Consider the following 27,179-nt stretch of genomic DNA (forward strand, 5'->3'; position numbering starts at 1 on the left):
CTAGTCCCGGCTGTCCGCGCGCCGATACTGCTTCATGCTTGGCATTACATATGATACTTTCCTATCACTATTTACAGGTAACAGGTCTCGGCACTTGAAGATTTTTTGGCAGAATAAGTTGGGAGGATATCCCCTGCCTTGTTTCACAGCCAAACACCGTGCAAGAGCCACTTTAAAATGGTAAAATAATAGCTTCTTCCCTCACTGATTAGGTGAGGCTTGTCATGTCCAATTGGGCCAATTGGCCAATAAACGGATGCCCGGGGGCCAAATTTGTCCGAGCGAAGCAAGCTCGGATTAGCGATCGCGGCCTATCCAGCCCACCTGCTCCCCATTTTTAAGTAGCCTGCAGCAGGGACCCACCATCTCGCATTCCGTGTGCCGGTCAGTATGAAGGAGCGCTCAGCTCACCGGATTTGCTTCCCCACAAGCACCACTGGTTGGGTGTTGTAGAACGTGGTCTCCGAATGCTATGGCGGACGATCTCTTGCAGGTGTCAAATCCCAGGAACCCCCAGTATTCCCAGGCTGCCGGTGAATTCATCGGTGAGACTGCTTTCCAACCCTCCAAGCCGGACACTCAGGAAGACATGATAGCTTTAAGATCTTTGGAAGATCCTAATCCATTCCAAGTACAAGGCCAGTAACAAAGACAGGAAGGCTCTCCTTTTTGGATGGATGGAATGGGCATCATTCTGCTGCCCACTTTGGAGGACCAGGTGATGGACTTGGTCGCTGTCTATTCCATCTTTAGCCATAGAACTATAGGAGGAGTCATGAGACTTGGATGGCCCTCCGACCATGATGAGTCCCAGTGCCCGAGCCTGCTCCGCCACCGACGTCTCGAGTTGGTCTGACTCGGCTCGCACCACCAACAGTCGGTCCCAAGCATTCCACGTGAGTGTCGGCATCTTTGAGGATGGCACATCCAACACTCGTGAGCCCACACTCTAAGCGTGGTGCCGGGTCCGTCTCTGTCGTCCCCCTCAGCATCTCACCACATCGGGTCCATGACAATGAGCTTGCAAGCTACTCTCGTGGAATGTGGATGGTCAATGCCTAGGCGAACTTATTAGGTCGGTATATCTTGTTCATCTCGGCTGAGATCGACGAAAGGTTGCTGAATTTATATATTTATGCGTGTGTGTGTCTGGTACCGACACGGGTTGACACCTCGGCAAAGACTAAAACCTCCTTTAGACTCGAACCGGAGCAAGGTCAAGGGTTCGAGCCCCTCTTAATAACCAGTGACCAGTGGCCAAAACGGACCCAGCCGGACGTCAAGTACGCTAAAGGGGCCTGAAACGTGATAAGGACATGGGTCCATTCGCAGCTAAAAATAAAACCGATATCTATAAGTAATGTCTCTCGATGTCGGTTAGATAGCAGTTGATTGGACTTCACCCAGCCCAATTGTCTCCCCTGATCCAAGATATGGTGAAGATATGGGTCATTAAGGTGGTGGGGGCAGAACTTGACGTCTTTGAGCGAACTCCGGACCTGGCTGGCCCCAGTGGAGGACTTCCTAACAGAGACAGAGACGGGCTTCCTAACAGACGCCGAGAGAAGCAGAGGAATGGCGTGGTCCGTCATCAGGCGAGCTGGCTCTCGTGGTGCCTGGGGCTGGATTTTGCATTTAATGCACTTTTGGTGCCATCTTTGCGTCGGTATTGGCACCAAAGAAGATCCGCCCTGGTTTGTGGTGCCATGCTCTTGTTCGGTCAATTGAATGGGCAGGAGAACGAACGCCTTGGCCCTGGTTTGTGGTGCCATGCTCTTGTTCGGTCAATTGAATGGGCAAGAGAACGAACGCCTTGGCCCTGGTTTGTGGTGCCATGCTCTTGTTCGCTCAATTGAATGGGCAAGAGAACGAACGCCCGGCCAAGGCCAAGGCCACGAGAGAGAAGAATTACCTTCGATCTCTTGCCAAATCTGAAACACATGTACTCATGTCGAATGGCGAGGTGATGAAGAGTTTGATAGCTAGTTCAAGGCCCTAGCATGCACCCAGCGAGACTTCGTCAAAGGAACTTTTGGACGTCCGTCGTCAATTAATTTTGGTTTAGCTATGCTCCGTGTCATCATTATTAGAGTTTATCATGGATCACTTATCAGAATCATGATGTCTGCTGCTCTTTTCATAATAAAAAGATCTAATTAGCCCGAGGTTACTTCCACGGAGCAGTTTCGCTGGACTGTGTCCGTGAAGAAAAACATGGCGCTGGCTTTCTACCTGAACGAGAGAAGTAGTTGATTCTTCTTCCGATTCTTTCCCACGGGGCAGAGTTGAAGTCGTCGATGTCATGCGTGCTGAATCAAAATCTTTCAGCAAAGCACTCTGATTGTTTCATTGACACGAGCTAGTTGACGAGATAGCTTTCATGTCAGATTTATTCGATCGAGCAAAATTCTTATTTTTCTTTTGCTTTCCTTCTAGGGCAAGAATTATTTAAAGAAGAATTCATAAACCAATTATTTTATCACCTATATGGTTGGATTTTCCCAAGCCAGCAAGTTTATTAGAAAATAAATCCCATTTTTCCTTGGTGGCTAGAGGCTCCTTTCATTGCATACTTGACAAGAGTTCAAGATTTAATGCCACTCTCTTCCTTCAGATCGGAGGATCATTTAATTCGCAACCTTTGCGAGCTAGCTAAGTGATTCTTCTTACACAAGAATAGTTGGAAAGCTTGATTCCTACTTTTATTAGAAGAAATGCTCTGATAGGCTAAGCCAGCGGCGGCCATTTCAATAATGTTTCAACACAGTTACCGACGGCCATAAAATGACCAAGCCAGTAACTCGTTTTTTTAGACCTCATTCATCAAGCGCCTACACTGCTTGTATATTTATATAAAGGTAAAAAGATTATGAGGGGATGATTAATAAAAGTAACCGGCAATTGGATGGATAGGCGCCATGTTTCCTAAAAAATCAACTCCATAGACATCTCAGGTTGGGCCATCCAAGTAATTTTCCCGTGTGTGGAATTTTGCCCGAGTCCGAGTTTTGCCTGCTTTTTGAGGCCATGGCCGAAGAAGGGCGCTTCTCTTTTCCGCAAAGCGTTTCCAATTTGATTTGATGTCAATGGACCATGAAAGGGGAATCTCCGCCCCAGAACCTCTATAATCATGTCGGCCACCTAACTCACACGTGTCAGTGCCCAGTGTACCCATATCATCCCCTTCATCCGACGGGGGACCTATAATTTTAAGGCACGGCATGTGCCCTCCAAAATACAAGACCTTGCCTACAATAATTGGTCCCTCCTCCCTTCCTTAGCCCTGCATCTGTTGAAGATGATAACTATCATTTATATAGTACTGTTAGTAGTCGACTATTTGGTCGATAGCTGCCATCTAATTCGTCCACCCACCCACAAAAAAGTAGGTCCACCAACCCAATGGATATGATCGAAGGGGTACACATTATGTCCGGAATCCAGATCAGGTCCAAAGATCTGACTGGGACTCAACTCAGGCCACCCTTGGGCAGACACTGGTGGTGGGTCCATCTTAGTAGAGGCCCGGCTTCCAGCTCCCTTTATCCCTTTCCCTTTTCAGGCGAAAGCTTTCCCGGCCCTCTTTAGTCAGCTTCCTCCAAGCTGAAGGGTTCTTCCTCTGCAGACCAAAGAACTGCAACAATTTGTTCTCCTTTGAGGAGACATATTGCATTCGAGTGCACCCCTTCCAGGGCACCCAAAGGATAACAAGGTTGTCCTCGGGAGGAGAAAAAGCAATAAAATCATAGAGCCATCATGGAGATCGATTGGTCATTAAATTATTGCATTTTGTTGTTAGTTCGCCGATTGCGAGGGACAGAGTCTATGTCGAAATGTTGAGCAGCAAGAGCTAATGCTTGTTGGTATTGATGCTGGCCAACTTTAGTGCGCTTCTCCTGGATCGAAGCAGATACCCTTCAAGGACAGCTCGCTCACCCATCTTGTTTCTCTCTTATTCCGCATTCAGCTGCAATGATTTAAATCTAGTCTTATTATTGTTACTAGATGCTGAGACTTGACTAAAACCAACGACCGATCAATTAAAGACATGCGACTTGAAGATGCAGCGAACTGCGAATTGTTTTTTGGCCCCACCAATTGTTATTCCTATATCTACTTGGGCACCTTATTAAGATACAATCAACGTTAGGCAACGAGAAGTTTACGTTGCAAGGGCCTGGTAGACATCCGCTGCAAAAAAAAAAAAAAAAAAAAAAAGAGATGATATTTATTTATTTATTATTCAGATATTGATTTATTTACTTATTTTAACAAAGAAACTCTACGGAACTCCCTGTGTCAGATTACCCCCCCCACCATAAGCTTGGGTCGCAGGCATCATGGATTCATGGAGTTTTAGCTTGACGTCTCAAAACCTCGATGTTAGCCACCGATTATAAATATCTAATACTTTTCTACGTAAATTAATAATGTTGCTTGCACTGATTTTTTTTACATCGACCGTTGCAGCTAATCCATGTTCCCGACAGCGGGGATCCTTTCTTTCTAGTTTCTACATTAGATCGAGTAATGGGTGGGGATCGGATATGCCCCATGACCATGTGGGAGGCTCGTGGAGGAGCAAGTGTGTCCAGAAATTCCGCATCTGTGGGCCCTCATCTGGTGGATGAGTTATAGTATTTAAATAATCAGATCAAATTATTCCTTCTCCCGATTATAAATATTTAAGTTCTTCCCCAGACATTATCAGGCCCAAGATTTATTATTTTGTATCAAAGGAGAAGGACTTTCAGGCCCCCGCGTCACGAGACGCATCTCACGTCCGTAGTAAAATCTAGCTTGTTTTTCTACCGGGAAGTCACCGTCTCGCGATGGATGCGACTCCTCCACCATCCCGAGCATCAATTACTTATAAGAAAAATGACCTTTATATATAGTACATTATTATTATTATTATTATTATTATTATTATTATTATTATTATTATTATTATTATTAAAAGGGGGCTTTAAAGCACAATTATGGGAGCAACGAATGTTAAGCCGAAAGGTTAGTTAAAGCCACCAACAAATGGGCTCGATTAAAATCGAACCACGCACCACAAGCTGCTACTTTTGTCGAGGAAAATAACGTACCTGATTTTTGCAGCTTGTATCTTGACATTGCCAGGATCCATTACACCCAAGTGGGAGGTCCCATCAAACCAAGAACGCCCCCTAAGTACGCTAGCCACCAGGATCTAGGTGCCGACCATAAGATATCTTTCTTAGTGGCCTCTCCTACGATCAAAACATCAACACCCGATGTAATGTGCCGCACATATCGTTGCATGTTAATGACATCCACGTGGCTGGCCAGGAGGTTGTGTTGTCCTTGGCATCCGAGGCACATCTCTCTTCCGATTTGGACATAAAAGTCAAGGCCTGCCTGTTACGGCAGCAGTGCTGCTCAATCTAAATTCGCGGTGGGGAAAAAAGAATAAGATCCATCGCACACTAGACGGACCATATGATATATATGATGGGTAATGGGTTGAACACGACGTAAATATGTAATGAAGCAAATAAATATATATACTACAAAAAATTGTAAGCATGAGCATCTGCCATGGAAAATTTATATGAGGCGCAGGTTATGCTAGGCTAGCTGTATCGCTCCAGTATGGCTCCATCATTGAGATTCCTTGAAATATCCCGAGGATGATGGTATTTGCGTATGTAAAAGAATCCATAAAAGCATTGGCGAAGAAGAATGCGTTTCGAACAAAAAAATTGCCGGGCAAGAAGTTCCATGGGAGGAAAGTCGCAAACAAACATCTACTTTGCCCAGAACAAAAGCAGCATCCAAATGCAAATCAGCTCCTGACAAGTATCCTAACTTTATACCGGTGGGTCCAAATGCTGAGTTGGCTGACGGAGAATCTCCTAACTCTTTTTTTCTTTAAAATCCGTTGACCTCACAATTCCATTCCGTTAAGAAGGTATGCATCGCCAAATGGTCGTTCCCTGTAAAAAATACCTAGCATGTCACATGGCATGCTGGCTCTTGCCATGAGCCGCACGGAAAAACTAAACAAGCGAGGTTTGCTTGCACCATTTTGGTCACCCCCCTCCCGGTGGTAGTACACCATGCACGCAAGCTTCTCTCTGTCTGCAATCAAGGAGACAGTTCCACGTACGTACGCCGCAATCTGTCACAACGCCAAGCTGCTTGCTATACGAAGATCTCTTACTTCATTTCTACAAGTAAGCAGCTGTGCCAAGGCCCATCCTCTCACCTACAGATACGTGAGAAGGATGGCTGGTAACTATATAGGCCTTCCTCTACTCTTGCTACCAGGCCCGGTAGTGACAGGGATTTATCAAGGTTTGGTATAGATGAGTAATGATCCGGGATACTGTCTAGCTTACGCCTTGAACTGGAAATATTCAACTCCGAATTAATTATAGTTGTTCGGGGATTGCCTGTGAGGAGGTCTGCATCATATACGAAACACATCGCGTACAATGTAGTAATCTGTGATTGATGGCGCCTCTCCTAGTTCAGCTGCCTGCTAATGAATCCATCGCAGTGGACGGTGGATGCACGATTATGAAACCCCCTAACTGGGTCGGCGGCAGGACGTGGATCCTCCTTACAAAATAAATAAGTCGGGCATGGAACTCTTACGATGACTATTTATCGTAGGAAAATGATAGTTATTACTTTATTATCAAGGGCTAAGCAACCGAGAAATTTGACGGTTTTGGTGGGGGATCTGTTTGCTGGGAACGGGCTCAAGTCGCTGAAAAGTTGGCCTAAACGGAAAAATTATAGGTTATACGCTGCACCAGAAGCGCCACACTAATGAAATTTTGCCGTTTGGCCAAACGTGCCAAATTAGCATGAGTTAAAGGAGAGCGCTCGCCCTACTTTCCGCTCCCTAATGAGAAAACCCGGCCTAGCTGCCCCTCCCTGCTCCCTGTCATTACCGTACCGTGTGAGGAGGAGGTAATCAGTGGCCCGGAGATTGATGAGCTAGTTCCGACGGCAACGGCGTGAGAGGGTTTTGGCGATCGTGGAAGGGGCATCGTATTTGTACAGCATAGAGAAATTATCAAGTAAATTCCTCTATAACACCATCAAATTCCGACCATAATATGCACGAAATTCCAGCCATCCATCCCTCCATGTGGCCATCCGAGGAAGCAAGGTGGAAACAACCACACCATAAGAGGATGACATGTCAGCAGAGAATCATTAGGGCGTGGGACGATAATTGAGTATGAGTAAAGATGGCAAATGGAGTTTATTAGTCTCTATTTAAATTAAGTGGGAGTTGGAGAGTCTAATCTAATCTGTGGGCCACCTCCTTAAATCAGCCGAAGCGGAGGGCGCTCTTTTCCGTCCTTAAAGACCGGGTCGTCCGTACGGACAGCACGTGACTTGCAGCCATTTCCACCCTCCCCGCTTCTTGGGCTGTTCTTTGGTGGGTTAATAAAAATTACATCTAACTTTTTTATCAACCAACTTATCCATATTTGCATGTATCTACAGGTGGATAGGTTAATTTTTCATGAACAGTATCTATCTATAAAATATATATAAAAAAATTTTATCCATCTCGGAGGTGAATAAATCATTTTTCGTCGGCTTGTAAAATGATATTTTTACTTTCTTTCTATTATATTATATTATGATATATGTTGCTGTTGGAATCCGAGTTAAGGTCGGTTGTTGCTTGGAGTTGCTTGAGATTGGTCAATACCGAGGTGAAAAATATGTCTGCTCAAAATAAGAAAAGACTTCAAGATATTGAAGGATTATTGACATATCTCTATAATGTGAATTCTACTTGAAAAGTACTTCATTTGCCGGAAGGTTTTTAGTTGGGAACCTTCTAATATTTAAGTTGGTGGAATTCTAGAGAAACAATAGGAGAATGAGAGAGAATGAAATTAATAGAAGGATTGAGTGTGCTTATCTGAAGTTTTTCCAGTCATCTCTATACCGAATATAATTGGAGTTCGTTCTCTTAAATATAATGTAGATGCAATAACCGTACGATAACGACAATAACAACCAATCGTGCATTAACTATATGATAACAGCTTCTTATGATATATATACATGATAATAATTGCACTAGTCATGCCTTTATGGTTGAGCTGGCGTAACAGCTGCAGAAATTGTAGTTATGGCTTTTTAATAATCATCAATGGTACTTCATGTTTGCCCGACCATAATAGCACCTCAGCTTGCACCAAGGTCATTCAAATCGGACAAAGCCAAGCCAGAAACTTCAGAATAATCCAAAATTGGTGTAATAAATATTCTCTCCATTAATATATATTATTATAATACAATATTACATAACATTATGCACAATATATATATATATATATATATATATATAGACAAAGGGTACTATAAAAAATATGAATAGGTCTTAATAATATATCCGAAAAAAAAGTAATTAAAAAAAAAAGCAACAGGGGTCACTTTTCAATACATAAAATAATAAAAATAAATTATTTTTTTTCTAAATGTTATGTAAAAAATATCTATATAAAAAAAATAAAGATTTTCTGGCAAGCCTTTTATTCCCCAAAAACGGCCCTTGGTTCCTCTTTGCACCCTCTCGCCGAGTTCCTCCCACAATTATCCTCAGATAGAAGCGAATTCGCAATTTCGTGCCATCATTATATAATATATAGAAGAACCGTCTTGGGAAAGGTTTCAACACGTCAGAACCGTCTTCGGAAAGGTTTCAACACGTCAGTACTTGAAGGAAAGTGGGGGTGGGGAAAGGTTGCAGTCACATCTTTCCTTTTTGTGCCTTTTCTTTCCAAGTGGAAAAGGAAGTTTTGAATTAGAAAGCTCGCCTAATTTTAATCCCACTTGATACTTTTTACCTCAAGTTGAGGGGCTAAAATTATCAAGATAAAGAAATGCTCCATAAATGTAGCATTATTTGACAAGCAATTTATCAAGTAATAAACTTTATGGCTTCCATGCAATTTAATATTATTGGCCCCATTTAGATGTTGGAATGCCACTGAAAACTCATAGTATCTTTGATTTAAATCAGCAAAAAAACAAAATCTGAGTTGGAGAGAATCTGAAGCACTATTTATTCTTCTATATCTTAAATTCTTATGAGTTACAAGTTCTATCTTTAAGGTGAATTAATTTTTTAAGTGATTTTTTTGAAGTCTTATCTTTTAATAGCCAACTCTTGCCAAAGAGATCTTATTGTATAAAAAAAAATCCCAATAACCAAATAAAATAGTTCAAGGTCATTTACTACTTGGATGTTATCCATAGATGTGTTTTATAGCAAGCTTCTTTGTTAACCTAAAATGCAAGAGATATGTAAATCAGTATTTTGTTACATTTATTTTTATTTCAAGCAAATGATTATAATATTTTAAGTACATAACTAGCATAATTATATCTCGTGGTTTAAGTACCTGGTGGATAACCCTCCAGGAAAAAAAAAAATCACCAAAGCAGTTTAATATATATATATATAAGTATTTATTTATGTTTATAATACAATCAAGAGCTGGGATCATCGGCTCGTGCAACATGGGATGAGAAAATAATAAAGTCATTTCCTAGATTCCATTCTCTATCTCTAACAATGGACATGATGTCGTAGAGAGAGTATCGCCATTGGCTCACCGGTGGTGCAAGTTACCGTCGTCACCCAGAATTCGCTGCGAGTCGCCCTTTTCACAACGCTAGTCTACGGGGGACGGTATCATAAAACCAGCCGTGCCTCCAATATCCACACGACACGTGGAAGTCTAGAGCGAGCCAAGCATCCGACCGAGTGGGAATTGATTTGGCCCGGAGTGGGCAGTTAGCCATCAGTCTTTGTACTTTTGATACCGCACTATTTTCGGTACATCACGCTGCCGCTCCATTTCTTTCCCCGGCCCAAACGAACCCCCCAAAAAGTAACGATAGAAATAACGGCTGCTATTATTCATCCAATTTTATTTTACTCAGGTCAGGTCTGATTAAATAAAATAAATCAACAGATGTCACAATAACCTAATCTCTTGTCCTATCACAATGATCTGATAATTGTTGTAATATAATCAATGGTTCCAGAAAAATAGGGAGATATTTTGTTTCAGTTCCAAGGATGTCTGAAATTGAAAATATTGTAAAATTTAAACAGTGAAAATAACGCGTTATCATGATAAAAAAATAAGACCGCTCGGTAAAAGACTAGAAGGCCGTTAACTATTCGTATACTGCAAAGCGGGAGGTTTTTTGTGAGGTTGCCCCCATCAGACGGGGGTTAAATTGGAAATGTGAAGAATAATAGACCGGGATCAGCTGCTCATCGGTCGTGGGAAAAAATACCAGAGAAAGAGGCCTCTGGTCCGACGCCAACACGCTTGTATTGCCTTGTCGTTCCTCTCTCTCTCTCTCTCTCGTTCTATTGTTCTCTTCTTATTAAATTCCCCCCCTCTCCCCTCTCATCTCTCAGTCTTCTCCTCCTCTGGTCCCGCTCTCGTCGCGCGAAGAACGCCTCCGCGGCGGAAACCCTCGCCACTCGACTCCCCTCCTGGGGTTCCTGCCCCCCCCCGGTTCCCCGCTCCCGGCCGGCGGGCCCCCTACACGCCCTCCGGAAACCGGGACATCGGGCCCCGAGCCCGACGAAGCTGGCATCCCGACCCTACCTCTGACCTGCTCCTCTGTCCCCTCTTCGGCCGCCGTTCTCGCCGGCTAAGGTGCTGCCGCTCGATTCGATCCCCTCCTTTCGGTGCCCGAGCCTCCGCCGGGCTGAGGAGGGCCATGCAGCGGTCCTCTGCGGTGGCCGGGGGGTGAGCGGCCGTTGCGGAGCCGCCGGAGTCCGGACGATGAAGGGGCCTGCGAGCGCCGCCGCCGCGGCGAATCCGAGCGAAGGTAAGTAAGCTCTTTCTTTTGTTTTTTCCCTCGGTGGTGTTCCGGCCACCGCCGGGGAGAGGGGTCGGAACGATGGTGTTCGAATCGGGTGTTGACACGTGTGACGGCGGGCGCAGGGGAGAGGAAGACGATAAACCCGGAGCTATGGTACGCGTGCGCGGGGCCGCTGGTGACGCTGCCACCGGTGGGGAGCCTCGTCGTCTACTTCCCCCAGGGCCACAGCGAGCAGGTATACCCGTCTTTGCTGTTCTGCACCGGCCGGTCCTTGCTCGCGTGCGCCATTTCCCTTTGTTACTTTGCTCCTCGTTCCTTCCTTGTGCTGTTTTTGTTGTTGCTAACGTGCGCCAAGTCCTGTGGAATTTTTAGAACCTTTTTGCTTTCATTAATTATTTGATAGCTGCAGACTTTTATGACGCACTTCTTCGATTTTGCTCCTTTTTTGTTTCTTCCGACACAAACTGCGTGCTGTTTTCTTTCTTTCCTTCTTTCTGGAATCATGTGCTTTTGTCCAGGTTCTTGAAATATCTCCAATGTTGTTTTTGAAATCCCTATTCAGCATCGCTTTTGGGTTCCAAAGGGCGATATTTGGTGAGTATTTCAGTAGAATTTGAAATAGTACAAACCGAGTTATCTTTAATGTTAGCGTGCACGAGAATTATGAGCTGAAAAGAGATTTGAGTTGCATCCATGACTAAAATGCAGTTGCGGTAGTTGGATTTGTTGATTGAGCGCTCGATTTTGAGAAATTTGGCATTTTGTTGTTTTAGTTAGGTCCTTTGATTTTCTGATTGGAACCATATCGATCCTTTGTTGGATCTTCATATTTGCCCTCTTAATAAAGCCCCGCTCCCTTTCAGTACATCGATCTGCCAACCGTTAAAAAAGAAATTTCCCGTGACCATTTCATCCCATCGTGCTTTTTATCCCCTTCCTTTTTTTCTTCTCTTTGCTTGCTGTATGCCTTTCTCCTGTACATGACGTGGGTCGAGTTCATGGGTTGTTGCGCATCCTTCCATCTTCCATCTGAATAAAATGGGAACTATCTTACATTGGATTATAATTTGATGACTGTTAATACCTGAAATTAAACAAGAGCAGTAAGTCTTTTTATCTTTCTTTTCTAGTGACCAATTTTTGCATGATGGCCCGAGGTGGAATCTGGGTGGTGAAGCCAGTCCGTGATGCTTGGATATTATGCTAAAATAGGATGGATAATTGTCCCAGCCCATGTTTTTGGGTGTCGAATCTGCCATGCATGCATGCATCTGAAAATGCTACAACATGATTTTTTTCTAATTAATTTTGGAAAGCCGCCTCCTCAATCTAATCATGTATGCCATCAAATATTTCCATTTATTTTCAGTTTCAGCATTTATAATTGGTTTTGTTTCTCTCCTCTAGATTTTCCTTGGTACCCGGCCATAATTGTAAACTTAGATAAAATATGATTTTGGACATAAGCACAAATGCAAGGAGACAAGACTTCTCCTTATTCTGGATTTCATTTGTTGCAATGCTGGCGGAATCGTCCCGAATTGTCCGGTTCAGAGCGTACCGAGCCATACTAGCGGCGGATTGGGACGGTTTTTGCAATCTAAACGAGAAACAGAGACGAAGGGAAAGAAGGAGAAGGAAAGAGAGGAAGGGAGAGAGAGAAAGAGGAGGAAGGGAGAGGGAGAGGGAGAGAGGGCCGTCGGAGGCCTCTAGAGGGGCCTCGAAGTGCCGGAGCAGTGGCTCTGCCCTCTGAATCCCTATTTTGTTTGAAACAGGGGTTCATCGGGGCTCTTTTTTAATTTTAAAAATTTTAAGTGAAGTCGGTAAACCTCTTGCCGACTTCACTTAAAATTTTTAAAATAAAAAAGGGATCAATGAATTCGGCAAATTTCTTGCCGACTTCATCAAAAAATTTTAAAATAAAAAATGAGCCCCGATGGACATCTGTTTTGAATGAAACAAGGATCTAGATGGCACAGCCCCTTCTCCGGCCATTTGGGACCCCTCCTGACACTCTTTGGAGGCCTTCGGTGGCCCTCCCTCCCTCTTCCTCTCCCTTCCTCGCCCCTCTCTTTTTTTCCATTCTCCTTTCTCGCTCTCTTGTCCTCTCCACTGTGTCGGTACAGGCCCGGCACCGAACGACATGGGGGCATATCGAACCTTGCCGCCGGCCGACCGCTACAGGCTCTGGTACCAGCATGGCATACCTTAATTTGATGTACTCTATTTTTCAGTTACAGAAAAATCATGTCATTCTACTTCTCCATTTTCATTTTTGGGCTTATGACGCAAATCGGATTGATATATTTAGCACCAAAGATCTGCTTATGGTCTCCCTTTTGTCAATCAGTGGACTGTGGCTTGTTGAGAATTTGAAGTTGTATATTTATGGTTATGTTAGTGCAAAATAATGTGTGATCAAATTAGGATGGATTTGGAGATGTCAAATGCTTTGAAAGCTCCTGAGGGAAAGAAAATCCATGGAGAACTCCAATCAAAAATTTTAACATTCAAAGTCTGACTTATAGTGATACACAGCTGTGCAGATTGTTGAATTTGTTTACTATTTTGAAGCATTTGGTTGTGTTTTAAGCTTTTGTTCGATCTAAGTCTATAGAAAAGATTAAACGATATATGTTGTTTACTACAACTCTGCATCATGCTGTTTGAACCTCACAGCAAACTGGATGATATTCTCTACCATACTTATGATTGTTGTTTTTCCTTGACAATTTATTTGTAACAAAATATGCTCATAAAATATTAATTATAGAATATATTGCTTAGACTGCCAATGTGTTTGCATTTTCAGGTTGCGGCTTCTATGCAGAAGGATATTGATGCTCACATTCCAAACTATCCAAATCTTCCATCAAAATTGATATGCCTTCTTCACAATGTTACTCTGCATGTATGCTACTGTTTTGTTATATTTCTTTTCATCGAGATGTATAACATCTTCGATTCACCCTTGACATGATCATATTTTTGCAAATCTCTAGGCGGATCCAGAGACAGATGAAGTATATGCTCAAATGACACTGCAGCCAGTCAACACGGTAAGTTCCTTCCTCCACATTTTGTTGCTTCAGTGATGCTTTTGAGGGTCGAAAGACATCAAATTTTCTACTAAGCATTTGCCTCAGAAGGAAAGGGCAAAGAGGTGCAGCTAGTGAGCTAGCATTTCACCTGGGAGGTGCTCTGCACCTAAACTGCCTGACATCCTGGATTACATTGTGTTCCTTTCAAAATTGTTGCTTCTTGAGTCAAGTTTTCTCATTTTCTTAATTAAGTATTTATTTTTGCCAGTATGACAAGGAGGCATTACAGGCACCAGAGCTTGCATTAAAACAGACTAGGCCACAGACAGACTTCTTCTGTAAAACACTAACTGCAAGTGATACAAGCACTCATGGAGGTTTCTCTGTGCCCCGTCGTGCTGCAGAGAAGATCTTTCCTCCTCTTGTAAGTTATTTGATAGACATTTAATATGTAAATGATATTAGCTTCATGGTGCTTTTTGGACTATCCATTTATCTGCACAATCGTTTTTGCACTGTAGGATTTTTCAATGCAACCACCTGCCCAGGAACTGCAGGCACGGGACTTGCATGATAATGTATGGACCTTCCGTCATATTTATCGAGGTAAGCTATTAAGGCCAAAGCAAAGCTCAGCTCAGAGACTGCAAAATTCATGGTCAATATACAACAAGTATTCTCATAAGGTTTATGTCTAAATAATCTTATCCACATTAAATATTGCAATCTGTAAGGTAAGCATATATCGAGTTATTGTTATACTCGACCCTATCACTTGAAAAAATTGCAGGTTTGTTTGTTTTAGTGGGATCATTCAAAATACTCAAGTTTTAAAGACTATAATTTGATAACTTGACTCACTTATGCTTTAGTTTTGTGCATAGAGAACTTCTTTCTACATTACAGCTTTAAACACAAATTTAAAGTCTTCTATCTGCATGACATCAGGTCAGCCCAAAAGACACTTACTGACTACTGGTTGGAGCCTATTTGTGAGTGGAAAGAGGCTTTTTGCTGGTGACTCTGTTTTATTCATTAGGTAATATCAGCATACTTGCATAAATAACATTGGCCTGTTTTGTAAAGGCTTATTTAGATTTATGCGGTCAAGTTGGTATACTTTGTAGTCCAAAAATGAAAGTTCATGATTCTCACCCCCCCCCCCCCTCCCTTTCTTTCATTTATTTGTATAATTTTACATAGTCCCCCTTTCCGCTGCCTGTTCTTATTATACTTTTTTTTCTTTTTGGATACCATGTGTAATATGCCAACTTGAATAATTTAGAGAAGGCTGGATGGTTATAATTATGACGTGTATATTGTATGAGTAGAGCATTCCAATAGACATGGATTGTGGATGTTGGTCACCTTTTTTTATCCAAAACAAAAATTCATGGCTGTTCCTTTCTTTACACTCATATATAAACTTAACCCTCTTTCCACTTCTTGTTTTGTTTATCCGCTTTTTTGGATATTATGTATATAATGCCAACCATGAATAATTTGGACAAAGCTGGATAGTTGGCTATGTATATTGTACGAGCAGTTGTTCCAGTAGAGAAATAGATTGTGGACAAAATTTGTATAACTTTCCTCCTTTCTATCTGTATGCAGGGACGAAAAACAACAGCTTCTTTTGGGCATTAGACGTGCTAACAGGCAACCTACTAACATTTCATCATCAGTACTGTCAAGTGACAGCATGCATATTGGGATTCTTGCTGCAGCAGCTCACGCTGCTGCAAACAACAGCCCATTTACTGTATTTTACAACCCAAGGTTTGTGGCTTCCATTTCTTTTTGCCATTTAGTAATTGTGATATATCTTTGACAGTAGGAGCAAATGGACAATTGTTTATCGTTATGTAAGTTGCATTTCTTCTATATGTGTTGAAATCTTAAAGTGACCTGTTTCTACAGGGCTAGTCCTTCAGAATTTGTTATTCCTTTTGCCAAGTACCAGAAGACAGTGTATAGTAACCAAATATCCCTAGGCATGCGCTTTCGAATGATGTTTGAAACTGAAGATTCAGGAACAAGAAGGTTAGCTCATACTGGTTTCTATTGATACCAGATTATTTATATAGTCATGATGACTGCCAGAGAGGCAAAAATAGCCCATCTGAAGTCAGTAGTGAGTACTAGGGTTAGCCTCTAACTATAACATCATCTTCTTCTGGTTTCCTAGTAAACCAAACTTGGTTGCTAGGAAATTCAAAACGGAGTATTGCATTTGGCTTGAACTTGATACGTTACACGCAATGACATCTTAACAATGACATCTTAGGTCTTCGATCAAGTTGAAAAATGATGGAAAGTATACTTGCTCTTATATCTGCAGGTACATGGGTACGATCACTGGTATTAGCGATTTAGATCCTGTAAGGTGGAAGAACTCACCATGGCGCAATTTACAGGTAATTTAATATACTGTGGTTTGTATTTTACTAATTTTATACTAACCATGTCTTTAATGTATTTCCATTTAATACGGTTTTATGTCCCTTAACAGGTAGGGTGGGACGAATCTGCAGCTGGTGAGAGGCGCACTAGGGTCTCTATCTGGGAAATTGAGCCTGTGGCAGCTCCTTTCTTCATTTGCCCTCCACCGTTTTTCAGACCAAAACGTCCTGGGCAACCAGGAATGCCAGGTACATGTTGAATGATCATATATGTGTTGATGGCAAGTCTTTGTGGTACTGAATTTAGATCATGGCAGAGGCACATTTGATCAGGCGTTCTCAAGCTTCTTTCTTAATAGAGTAGAAAACAAACTTCATAGCAGCCACCTTAACAAACACTTGGTTTAATCTGCAACTGGTTTATGGCATCAGATTAAAAGGAAAAAGGAAAGAGACCCATAGCGTAAGAAAACTCAAATTTCATGGGTCTTTTGCTTTCTTGTAAATAGCAGGAGCCGTGGTTGAGGCGCAGAGCCCATGGTTCTAGCTTCTGAACAGGACTGCATGATCATAATCAGCAAGTCCTGATCATTGAAGTAGGGTCTGTGAGTAGTAAATGAATTATGCAGTGGTTTGTACTGTGAAATAATTAGATTCCTGACTAGGTGATCACTTTTGCAGATGATGAGTCGTCAGAAATGGAAAATCTCTTTAAGAGGGCAATGCCATGGCTTGGTGAGGAGATCTGCATAAAGGACTCTCAAACTCAGAACACTGTAATGCCTGGTCTGAGCTTAGTTCAGTGGATAACCATGCAACAAAATCCCTCACTTGCAAACCCAACCGTGCAGACTGATTACTTGCGGTCCTTAACTGGACCTTCTATACAAAACCTTGGAGCAACTGATCTCTCAAGACAGTTGAGCATGCAGGCCCAGTTCTTGCGGCAGAACAACACACAATTCAATGCTCCTAGGCTGCCTCAGCAAAACCAACAACTCGATCAATTAGGCATTGTTACTAGACCTCAGCAACAAATGCAAGATGTGCAGAGGCAACAACTAGTTAACCAATCATTAACTGTGAACCAAACTCAGACCAGTCTCCTACAATCACAAGTACTGGTCCAGGGACAAGTCCAGCAGCAACCGCCTGTGATCCAGAACCATCAGCCATTACAAACAAGCGTGCAGCAAAACCAGCCACAACATCAGCAACTACTGCAGCAGCAGCAGCAGCAGGAACAGTTATCACATCAGCAGCAGCAATATCAGCAACAGCTTCAGCAGCAGCAAAATAGGACGTCTGTTCAGCTCCCCAACCATATAAATAAACAACTACAGTACACAGATCATCAGATTCAGTTGCAGCTGTTACAGAAACTCCAGCAACAGCAAGAGCAGCCGCAGCAGTCACTGTCACAGCCCACCGTGCAACATCCTCAACTGCCGCAAGTCCAACAAGAGCAACAGAAACCACATTTGAAAGTGCCGCATCAAGTATCAAACTCGCATTTGCTCACGCAGCAAAACATGATCCCCCAACATTGTGCAAAAGCTACTTCCCAAGCTCTGTGGCTGCCCCAACCCTTGCCGCAACAGTCCCAGCAAAAGCTTCAGCAGCAGCAAGTTGTCCTGTCCGAGTTGAATGGGGCAGTCCTCCCTCCAACACCAAAGACTGATGTCCTCTCAATAACTGGCAACTCTTTGTTGGCAGCTGGAGGAGCACAATCAGGGCTCACAGAAGATGTCCCATCTTGCTCCACTTCACCTTCCATGAATAATGGTGCAATTCTTCCTCAGTCGGTGTTAAACAGGACCCACCACCCCGGCACAATTACAACAGATAAGACATCTCAGTCAGCCGTGACAATTTTTAGTCGTAACTCCTTTGAAGCTGCAGCAGCAAACCCCAACATAGGTAAGGAGTTGCCCCAATCTGTACACCATGTAAAGGCTTCAACCCCAATTTCCAAGGTGCAAACTCAGGGAGTCATTGCCCCTCAAATGTATACAAGCAACACTGCACAGATGGATTATTTGGACACAACCTCTTCGGCAACTTCAGTATGCCTTTCTCAGACTGATGGGCCTTTACAACAAAGCTTCCTGCTTTCTTCTTTCAATCAGCCATCCATGCTCAGAGATGCACCTCCAAATAGTGAGGTCCAGGGCACAGATCCACGAAATAATGTCCTTTTTGGAGTTAACATTGATGGTCCATTAGGTATTCCTCTAACTACTGATGCCTTGCTGGCAAATAGCATTGATTCAGGAAAGTACCAGAATCATGTCTCAGGAAATGTGATTGCTAATCACAGCACTTCAAAAGATGCTCAACAGGAGTTATCATCATCTATGGTCTCGCAGTCCTTTGGAGTTCCAGACATGGCATTCAACTCTATTGATTCCACGATTAATGAGGGCAGCTTCCTGAACAGAAGTTCTTGGGTACCTGCACCACCCCTTCAGCGAATGAGGACTTACACCAAGGTTTGTGGTTTCAACTTTCAACCATACAATGTTTAGAAATTTAAACCTTAGAACTTCTCCATGTCAGATGACGAGTTAATTGTGTTAGCTTCAGAAATTTGGATCCATAAAGCAGATCTTGGACAATTAGTTTAACAAATAGTATGGGTATTTAAAATTTTCATGTTTTTAATTTGATCAAACTCAAAACTTAAATTAATTAATGGTCGGTCTTACTATATGGCATGCATAATATGGCTGTAGGAGACAAAAATCTTGGACTTATATTGTTCATGCGGCTTGTAACATATTTTAAAAACTGGGTGGTGGATTTATATGCTCTAGATGCAAGGCATGCAGAAACATATGGTTTAGAACTCCAAGTTGGCCCCTACGTTGACACCAAAAATATTCATCCAAATAAGGAAAAATTTACTCTAGATGGTGTTTGAAATGTTGAACATCAAGATTCTAATGGAAGTGGAAGCATTTCTGAGAAGATATAAATGTTGAAAAACTAGAGCAAAATCTGCAAGCTGATGGGTTCTGATATACTTATTAACATTAATTTGATGATAACATTGTAAATAAACAGGGATTATCTTGCCTTTAAGCGTATATCCAAACACATTAGCTAGCAGGCCTTAAAAACTGCAGTCATTTAAAATGCAGTGCATGATTCACCAGGCAGACCGGCATTGTTGGGATTATATGTCAAACACACTTAGCTATGCTTATTTCTACTCTGGCACTGAAATTTATCTGCCTTGCCTTTTGAACAGTTGTGTTTCAATTATTTATTTTCTTTTTTCAACCCAGCCTGACATAGGACGTGTGTGTAGGTCTACAAGCGTGGAGCTGTAGGCAGATCAATAGATATTACTCGTTATTCAGGCTATGATGAGCTGAAACGTGATCTCGCTCGAATGTTCAGTATAGAGGGACAGCTTGAGGATCGGCAAAGAATTGGCTGGAAGCTAGTTTACGTCGATCACGAGAATGATGTTTTACTTGTGGGCGATGATCCATGGGAGTAAGTTTAAACATTTTCAGCTTGTTAAAATCTTTTATTCTTATTTACTTTGTGAAAATAATGCCAATGCACTCTAGGATTTCTTAAGCAGTGAACTATGGGAACCAAGTACTACCAGTAGTCTGAAAAAAAAAAACAAATGATATTCAAAACTGTAGACATCTAAAATGTAGTGGGTGATCGGGTACCACTGATCCTTGCTTCGAAGCATGCAGAAAAGGTGTCACATTGAAATGATACCAGGCAACATCAAAAGATCAAAGCGGTTCACTCGTTCAATCATTCGATGATCCGTGGGAAGACGGTAGCGACCAATGTCAAATTCAAAATCATGATAGGATGGAAAGGGGTCTAGGCATAGTGAATAGGCTAAGAAGAGGTTTGGGTGGAGAAGTAAAATTGGAAACAATGGGCAAACGCAATGCAATTTTAAAGAAAAAAAAAAGTTAAATTATGCAAATAAGCCGTACAGTTTTCTAATTTAATCACCTCCGAGACGGGCAAATGGGAAATAAACATTTTTTTAAAAAAGGAAAAACCAGTTGTGAACTTAAGGCCAAATCCAATGATGCTTGCTTTTTATGTGCAGGGAGTTTGTGAATTGTGTACGGTACATTAAAATCTTGTCCCCACAAGAAGTCCAGCAGATGAGCCTGGATGGTGATCTGGGGAACAACATCCTTCCAAATCAGGCCTGCAGCAGTTCAGATGGTGGAAATAAATGGAGGGGTCAGTGCGAACAGAACTCAGGCAACCCTTCTGCTGGATCATATGACCGTCTGGAATGATTATATCTGATGCTCTTGCAATAAATCGAACTTTGGCCCTTGCCGGCCGGAGAGAGGCCTTTTTGCCTCCCAGCCTTTGTGATCATTATTGGTTCTGAAAGAAAATGCGAGGTTCCAAGTCTTGACCTCCAGAAAGACTTACTGATCGTGCAAGCGGTCTAAAGGCGAGAGCAACTGCAGTAGGATGCATGAGCAAGAGAGATTGTGATGATGAGTAATCCAAAGCGCCCGTTATACTTCTTCGTGCGGGGTGGTTTGAAAAAATTTGGAACCCTTTGATGTTGTAGATCTTTTCATTTAGTTCATTTCTGATGGCCGGAGCTTCGACATAGATTTTTCTAATGTGTACACGTGTAGCTTCTCACTAAACAGGATGTACTGATTTGGTGATTTTGAGGTACGTGGACCGAATGAAGTATGAATATTTATGTTCGATGTATAAAGTCATCCACTTCAGGTCTTCTAGCACTTCCAGAGTGTTCGACTAATAGATGTTCGATAGGAATGGATAACCTTATGCTACTCTTAATTGTTATTTTAGAAAGGGAAAATTATGGTGAAACCTTACAACTTGGGATGTGTTCTAAAGGACACTCCCTCAACTTTAGAATTTCCCAACCACCGTCCATAGCTAAGGATCACCTGCTGTACGGATATCAAACCATTTTTTTAAGTATATACCATTAGTTAAGGAGCATCTGCTGCACAGATTTTTAAGCATATTGGACTTCATTCATCTGTCTACACAAATTTCAAAGCACTCTTAGTATGGAGCTCATAGTCAAGGATATGTAAGAAAACCCTTCATGTGCAATCTCCTCCATTCCTCTGCAACATGGTAGGAAGATGCAAAGAGGATATAAGTGATAATGAAGCAGGAACACGTTAAAGTTTTTAGATCAAAAATTTGACATGAGATATGCAAAAGACGCATTATCATTCAAGCTTTAGATGAGTTCATTCACCCCGTTACCAAAGTCCCATATATATATTCCCAACGCCACTTCCCCTGCGATTTCACCGCCCTTTTTAACTAGTAAAAGACCGTCAATCACCGCCCTTTTTAACCAGTGTACCGCCATCGAGGAGATGGCAGCGGCTCTCGACATTGCCAGCAATGGCGACAGAGTCCCACCGGTCGTGGGACGGCGTTGATGTTGATGACGTAATGGACGCCGTTTGATATTGCCGGCGCGCGCCGCCTCCAAGACAACCTCGAGGACCCCCGCAGCAGCCAGTTCATCCGGTCCTGTTGTTTTTTCTCTCTCCTATTTGGATCCGGCTTAGCCCCAACAGCGTCCGATTGAGGGGGTTGCGGAGGACCTCATCCATGCAAATTCGAGCAGCGGCAGCAAGAGAAGCAAGAATTTTGTTGGTTCCACCACTCTGATAATCTTCGTCACTCAACAATCCTAAAAAAGAAAAGATCTTTAAAAACAAAAACATCCGCGAGCACTCTCTTTCTCTCCCTATTGTTTTGGACCGGCTGCAGGAAACTGTCGATTCAAAGCGGGAAAAAGATTTTGACGGGAAAATGATCCGGAACCAAAAACGATCAAGATTCAGGAATTAAAAAGAAAAAAAGTGTGGAAAAATGAGAATCCGGAGCTTATACAGCAGCAGGTGTGGGGTTTGGTGATACGTGGGACCGGATCAGGGGATTGAGTAGAGAGGTCGTCCGTCCAGGGTCCATCCATCCATGTGATACCCGCAAGAAGACGACCCGGTAGAAGAACCAATTGGGGTCGGTCTCATCTTGTCAAAATACAAATAGAAAACAAGCATCAACAACATGGAAACAAAAAGCAAATCCAAAACCTAGGATCAGAATTCAAACTCTCGGCTATATCATCAACGTATTCTCCTTTTTATAATCTTCTCTTTTAAAGGAAAATAAGGGGCTGAAAAAGATTACAAGCTGACCAAATATGAAAAATTCCCTTGCAAATGATAAACATCGACAACAAAAAGAAAATTTTTCGCCCGACTTCCAGCTCATGATAAAGGTGTCATTACATGACATTAACCTCATAAATTCTTCCATGTTAAAACAAGACATTGTTAAGATTAAAGACAGCCATTCAAAACAATTCTAACACAGGTGCAAGGATGCTAAACCTAGAATGATGCCAAATGAAAAGGATTGAAAATATAGAATTTTTTTGCTTTAGGTACCCAACATCGAGAGAGAGAGAGAGAGAGAGAGAGAGAGAGGGAATACTGCTCGGAGTGGTCTTTGAATTTTCTGCACCCCTCCAGATATAACTTAAAATCATTAATTTTCATCTCGAGTCCACGACGGTGGCTTCTGGAAGGGAGGACAGGTGCATGAAAAGGGGATGGGATTTGAGTAGTATGAGGGACCCGACCATCCTCTTCTCTTTCAGCCCCCCAAGCACCTTCCTCACCTCATTTGCCAGCTCAATGACATAATCATCTTCATGACCTGCAATTTTTCTCTCATTACTGCTGATTATTGCAAAAGATTCCAGAAGGAATTTAAACTAAAAGGCAATGCGGATATGAGAAAGATGCAGACAAGTGAAAGGAGGCTTTTGGACATCTAGCCTAAGCTATGCCAATCAACAAATGGCCGTGCTCTTTACATCATGCTAATGGAAAAGCCTAAAAAGTTTAACTGGATGAACATATCCATTCAATGGAATAAAACTCAAGCATTCTATAATGAAACAGGTAAAAATATTCATTGACAACAATATGCTGCCCCTCGATGTCTACCATTTTGACATTCTCCTCTTTACTAGTTAAGCAATATTATATCAGATTATGCTTAGAATTGATGTCACCAAAATCATGCCTAGTTCATCCAAGGTCTAGAGATGGATTTCTACCTATGTCGAACATTGCCTTCTCCAGCAAAAAGAGATAATCCCTATTATTCCCGCAAGGACCAGCTGCAGTAGCAATTTGCCTGGATGTTTAGAGGGAAACCAATATTAAAGGAAGAAAAGAATAATCAGCTACAGTAATAGGCGGCAAAATAAGACATCTTATCTTTCACCTTGCCATTTCTTCCAAGGGAGCCGGACCTAGATAGTACTTGTTAGCTTCCTTGTCGGGAGTCGACATGAAACTACAAAGAAAAATAAATACCCATTAATTTTACATCAAAAAGTGGCAAAAAGCAAGAGGAGCTACTGTAAGCTTACATCACAGATAAAGCTGGCCATGGGTCGGGCTTAGGCACAGAAAATGTCAAGTTTATATGGACCCAGCCCGAAGCCAAATTAAAAATGAATAAAGTTTAGGCCCGAGGCCCGACCCATGATCAGCTCTAATCACAATATACTGCAAGATAGAAATAGAACAACTACGGACAACTTTAGCTTCTTACACTAAAACTCGTGTGGCAGCTGGCTCAAGAGAATCTCCCTCCTGGATAATGGATCATAGAAAAAGATCATAGAAGATACTTATAATTAAAAGATCATAGAAAAAGAAATCAAATGAGGTTTGAACTGACCCTATAGAAGTCTACACAAGCTTTTCTGTCGTACTCGCACTCTCTTCTCTCCAAATACTGTAATATTCAATAAAATACTCAATCTCGATAAAATTATATGTATGGTACTGTACTCACCCTGCAGAAACACAATAAAGAATCTCACCTGCATTGCTGCCTTTTCCTTTTCTATGCCTCCTTTAACACAATATGCAGCACCCCACTGACAAATTAAAGCCTTGTTAACCAAAGTGTGTACGCTATTCAAATTATAATACAGTGAAACAAGCATAGAACACACAAGACTCTTAGTGAAACTCCACTACAACAACAGATCTGTCAAGTCATGGTAATATAGAAGGGGTGGACCTCTATCCAATGAGAAATCATTACCTACACTGCATGCGCCAGCGTGGCCGTGCACGCAGCCGATAAGGGTTGCTGGTTTCTGTAGGCCCCATTCATCAAGAGTGCATCTTGGTACACCACCATAGGATCCGGCGGCTGGGATTGGCTATGGCACACAGCCACACGGGTGCACGCAGTGTAGGCAATATTTTCTCCTATCTAATAAAGCTTATCTCTTTGTGCAGTCACAGGAAAAGTTGCCTAGTTTCTTAGTTCCAAATTACCCTTGCATAAATTTATAGTATGAAAACAAAATTCAGGACCTAATCAAATATCAATGGAATGTCTCACATTAGATTACTTTAAATATTGATGAATAGTTGTACAGTTGAACATCGAACTATTGAGTCCAAAATTAATTTGACATCTACAGGAGGATTAAAAAAAATAGAAGAGTCATGAGTCACACTGAGGTCATGCTTACAAGGTAACATGTAAGAAAGTGCAAATTTTTTTATCAGTCCTGGATGCTTATTAATGCAATAAGAAGTTCCAGTGGTCGATTAAAGGAAATATAGGGATCTTACCGACCTGTTTATGTATTTACTTATTTTTTGATACCATGAAAATACATTCCAGGTTGAACCAGAAGATGATACATTTGAAAGATCAGAAAATATACCCTGGAAGGTAATTCATGATTTCTCAGGCATCATCCTGAGAGACCAAAATTACAGCTTATACTATGGAAGACGTGATTGATCTTTACATATTCACTGATATAACAAATTTCACTCTCATTGTTTTTTACGTCCCCAAACAAACCAGAGTGCTAGAAAAATTGATTTAGCAATACGGTTTTTAAACAACTCAAGACCAGGAACCAACTAATTGCATCAGAAGCTAGGTAATCAACAGAATACAATGACAGACATCCAAAGATAAGACTAGGATCTACTTACACAAACCGCTCCTTTTCTGGCCTCTAGCATGCAGGTTCTTGCTGGATTTTCTGGTGTTCCCCTGTGGTCTATGCATGCTGTAAAGAGGAAAAACGCAAGACATCTCTTTTAGTCTCTTGCTTCACAACAGGAACAGGTCACTTTCATCCTTTGAAAAGTTAACAACTTACCAAGATCAAAAACACGCCTGTAGTCCTTAATGAAGCCAATCATCTTCTCATCAAAATCAAAACCAGGGTTCCAGGCTAGTGAACCATACCCAAAAACCCACAGCACCATCGTCACTTACCTGCAATATTATGAAGATGCAGTAGCATTTCATCCACTCTTTATCTTTAAATAAATTTATTTATTTCATAAAAACAGAAAGTAATATAGAGGGATGATATCTGGACCACCTTCAAGGAAAAATAAAAAAACATAAATAACTATTCTATGACAATCACTATTTTGGCTCAAGCATCAAAGAAGAGATACACCCCGTTATGCTTTAAAAAAAATAAAAAGATTGCAAAGTAATTATGCTTTGAATGCAAAGTATATGAAAGAGTTGTAGGTTTACAATCATCAAGATCTACAGCAACTGTTGCCTGTTCATTTGCTACAGTTGCTGGTCTCTATATAAAACATATAACGGCCGAATTAAAGATAAACAGTAAAATAAACTTTTTATTTCTTAAAATTTGCACAAGAAGAAAACGTACAAAGAGGAAGATCTATTTAAGAGCAACAGAGTCAAATTAGCACAAGCTTCGGAATTTTCCTTTTCTCCTAAAAGCCTGAGCTTAGGAAAATGGGCCAAATACTATGGTCACTGAGGGAAGCTCTTCACTCTGAATGCGGCAAGGCAGGCACCATCCGCATTCCTTTTTTGAAGGTATACTTTCTCCTTTTTTTCTGAAGGAAGGAAGGCGGACTTTCTTCATGCACAGGTTGGGAGGAAATGAAAACCATAGCAAAGCAAGGGGAAGAGGCGGAACATTGACTGCTTAGACTTAGAAAAGTGAAGAGATTTGATTAAAGAAGAAAGACAGCGTTTTTCAAGAAGAAAAGCACCATTTCTCGACTTAAACTCAGCCTATATAACGGAACCTAGTGCAGACTATGCAATCCTTGTTGAAGGCATCGCAACTACCTATCCAAAATAGTAAACGTCTGGTCTTTTTCCTTTTTTTTCCCAAAAAAACTGAAGTTGGGGATCAATAAAGAAGAGAATACAGTTGCGTCGCCTTCCTTCTTCACTTTGAAGTTAAGAAAAGAAAGAATAAAGAAATATCGAGAGAAAAGAAATCAATATTGCAAATATTCCTCACCAGAAACAGTCTCTTGGACAAGCAGGCGAGAAAGGATCTGGCGGGCTGAAGATGGCTTGGGAGGTCGGAAACGAAGGAGAAGCCCTCGGCGATTCGATTCGGTGAGGCAAATGGATTTGGGAGAGAGAGAGGCGGAAGAGAAGGTGGATATTGGAGAGACCAGGGTTTCGGCGAACCCTAGCTCTCCCGAAAGAAATTTCTCCTCCCCCTCCTCTCCTCTCTCTCGCAGATTCCGAAAAAGTACTTGGGTTTCGGAAGAAGGGAACGGAAAATGGGGAGCGGGGTATCTATAGTGCGAAGGGCGACCGGTACGGAAGGACACGTGCGTAGCGGGTTCATTCACGTGACACCACACGCTGCGATACCCCCCATGTTACCGGTTATCGAGCTTCGATACGTGGCACGTTTTGATTAGTTCCAAAAACTACTTTTGAATTAGCTTATCCTTTCATTTAAGACGCCGTAAGATTTGCAACGCGCTCCAGTTATAGCGATTTT

General features: G+C 42.0%; 2 protein-coding genes across 2 annotated transcripts; one reads left to right on the forward strand and one right to left on the reverse strand.

Annotated features, from left to right (window-relative positions):
• Nucleotides 1-10,324: 10,324 nt before the first annotated feature.
• LOC103715543 (auxin response factor 19-like) lies at nucleotides 10,325-21,063 on the forward strand. Its single transcript, XM_008803212.4, has 14 exons — nucleotides 10,325-10,866; nucleotides 10,983-11,095; nucleotides 13,673-13,771; nucleotides 13,863-13,919; nucleotides 14,170-14,325; nucleotides 14,423-14,507; nucleotides 14,850-14,940; nucleotides 15,516-15,680; nucleotides 15,822-15,944; nucleotides 16,243-16,318; nucleotides 16,414-16,552; nucleotides 16,985-18,795; nucleotides 19,617-19,807; nucleotides 20,397-21,063. The coding sequence occupies exons 1-14, from the start codon at nucleotides 10,821-10,823 to the stop codon at nucleotides 20,593-20,595; spliced, it is 3,351 nt and encodes a 1,116-aa protein (XP_008801434.1). The 5' UTR covers nucleotides 10,325-10,820; the 3' UTR covers nucleotides 20,596-21,063.
• Nucleotides 21,064-22,514: 1,451 nt separating this feature from the next.
• LOC103700223 (gamma-glutamylcyclotransferase 2-1-like) lies at nucleotides 22,515-26,957 on the reverse strand. The gene is made up of 9 exons (XM_039127858.1): nucleotides 26,682-26,957; nucleotides 25,539-25,657; nucleotides 25,369-25,445; nucleotides 24,225-24,281; nucleotides 24,080-24,136; nucleotides 23,951-23,991; nucleotides 23,618-23,689; nucleotides 23,448-23,527; nucleotides 22,515-23,041 (listed from the first exon to the last, which is right to left on the reverse strand). Exons 2-9 carry the CDS (start codon nucleotides 25,645-25,647, stop codon nucleotides 22,878-22,880), a joined length of 657 nt encoding a protein of 218 aa, XP_038983786.1. The 5' UTR covers nucleotides 25,648-25,657; nucleotides 26,682-26,957; the 3' UTR covers nucleotides 22,515-22,877.
• Between the last annotated feature and the right edge of the window lie 222 nt (nucleotides 26,958-27,179).

The sequence above is a fragment of the Phoenix dactylifera genome, chromosome 7 (genome assembly GCF_009389715.1).
Source record: "Phoenix dactylifera cultivar Barhee BC4 chromosome 7, palm_55x_up_171113_PBpolish2nd_filt_p, whole genome shotgun sequence".
NCBI classification, from domain to species: domain Eukaryota; kingdom Viridiplantae; phylum Streptophyta; class Magnoliopsida; order Arecales; family Arecaceae; genus Phoenix; species Phoenix dactylifera.

Bases quoted from the DNA above. Each gene is read 5' to 3' on its own strand.
- LOC103700223 (XM_039127858.1), bottom strand. From the start codon at position 25,647: ATGGTGCTGTGGGTTTTTGGGTATGGTTCACTAGCCTGGAACCCTGGT. The intron at 25,446-25,538 runs GTAAGTTGTTAA...TCCTCTTTACAG, and splicing joins CAGGCGTGTTTTTGATCTTG to CATGCATAGACCACAGGGGA. The intron at 24,137-24,224 runs GTGAGATTCTTT...TGAATATTACAG, and splicing joins AGGAAAAGGCAGCAATGCAG to TATTTGGAGAGAAGAGAGTG.
- LOC103715543 (XM_008803212.4), top strand. From the start codon at position 10,821: ATGAAGGGGCCTGCGAGCGCCGCCGCCGCGGCGAATCCGAGCGAAG. The intron at 16,319-16,413 runs GTAATTTAATAT...GTCCCTTAACAG, and splicing joins CACCATGGCGCAATTTACAG to GTAGGGTGGGACGAATCTGC. The intron at 18,796-19,616 runs GTTTGTGGTTTC...ACGTGTGTGTAG, and splicing joins GAATGAGGACTTACACCAAG to GTCTACAAGCGTGGAGCTGT.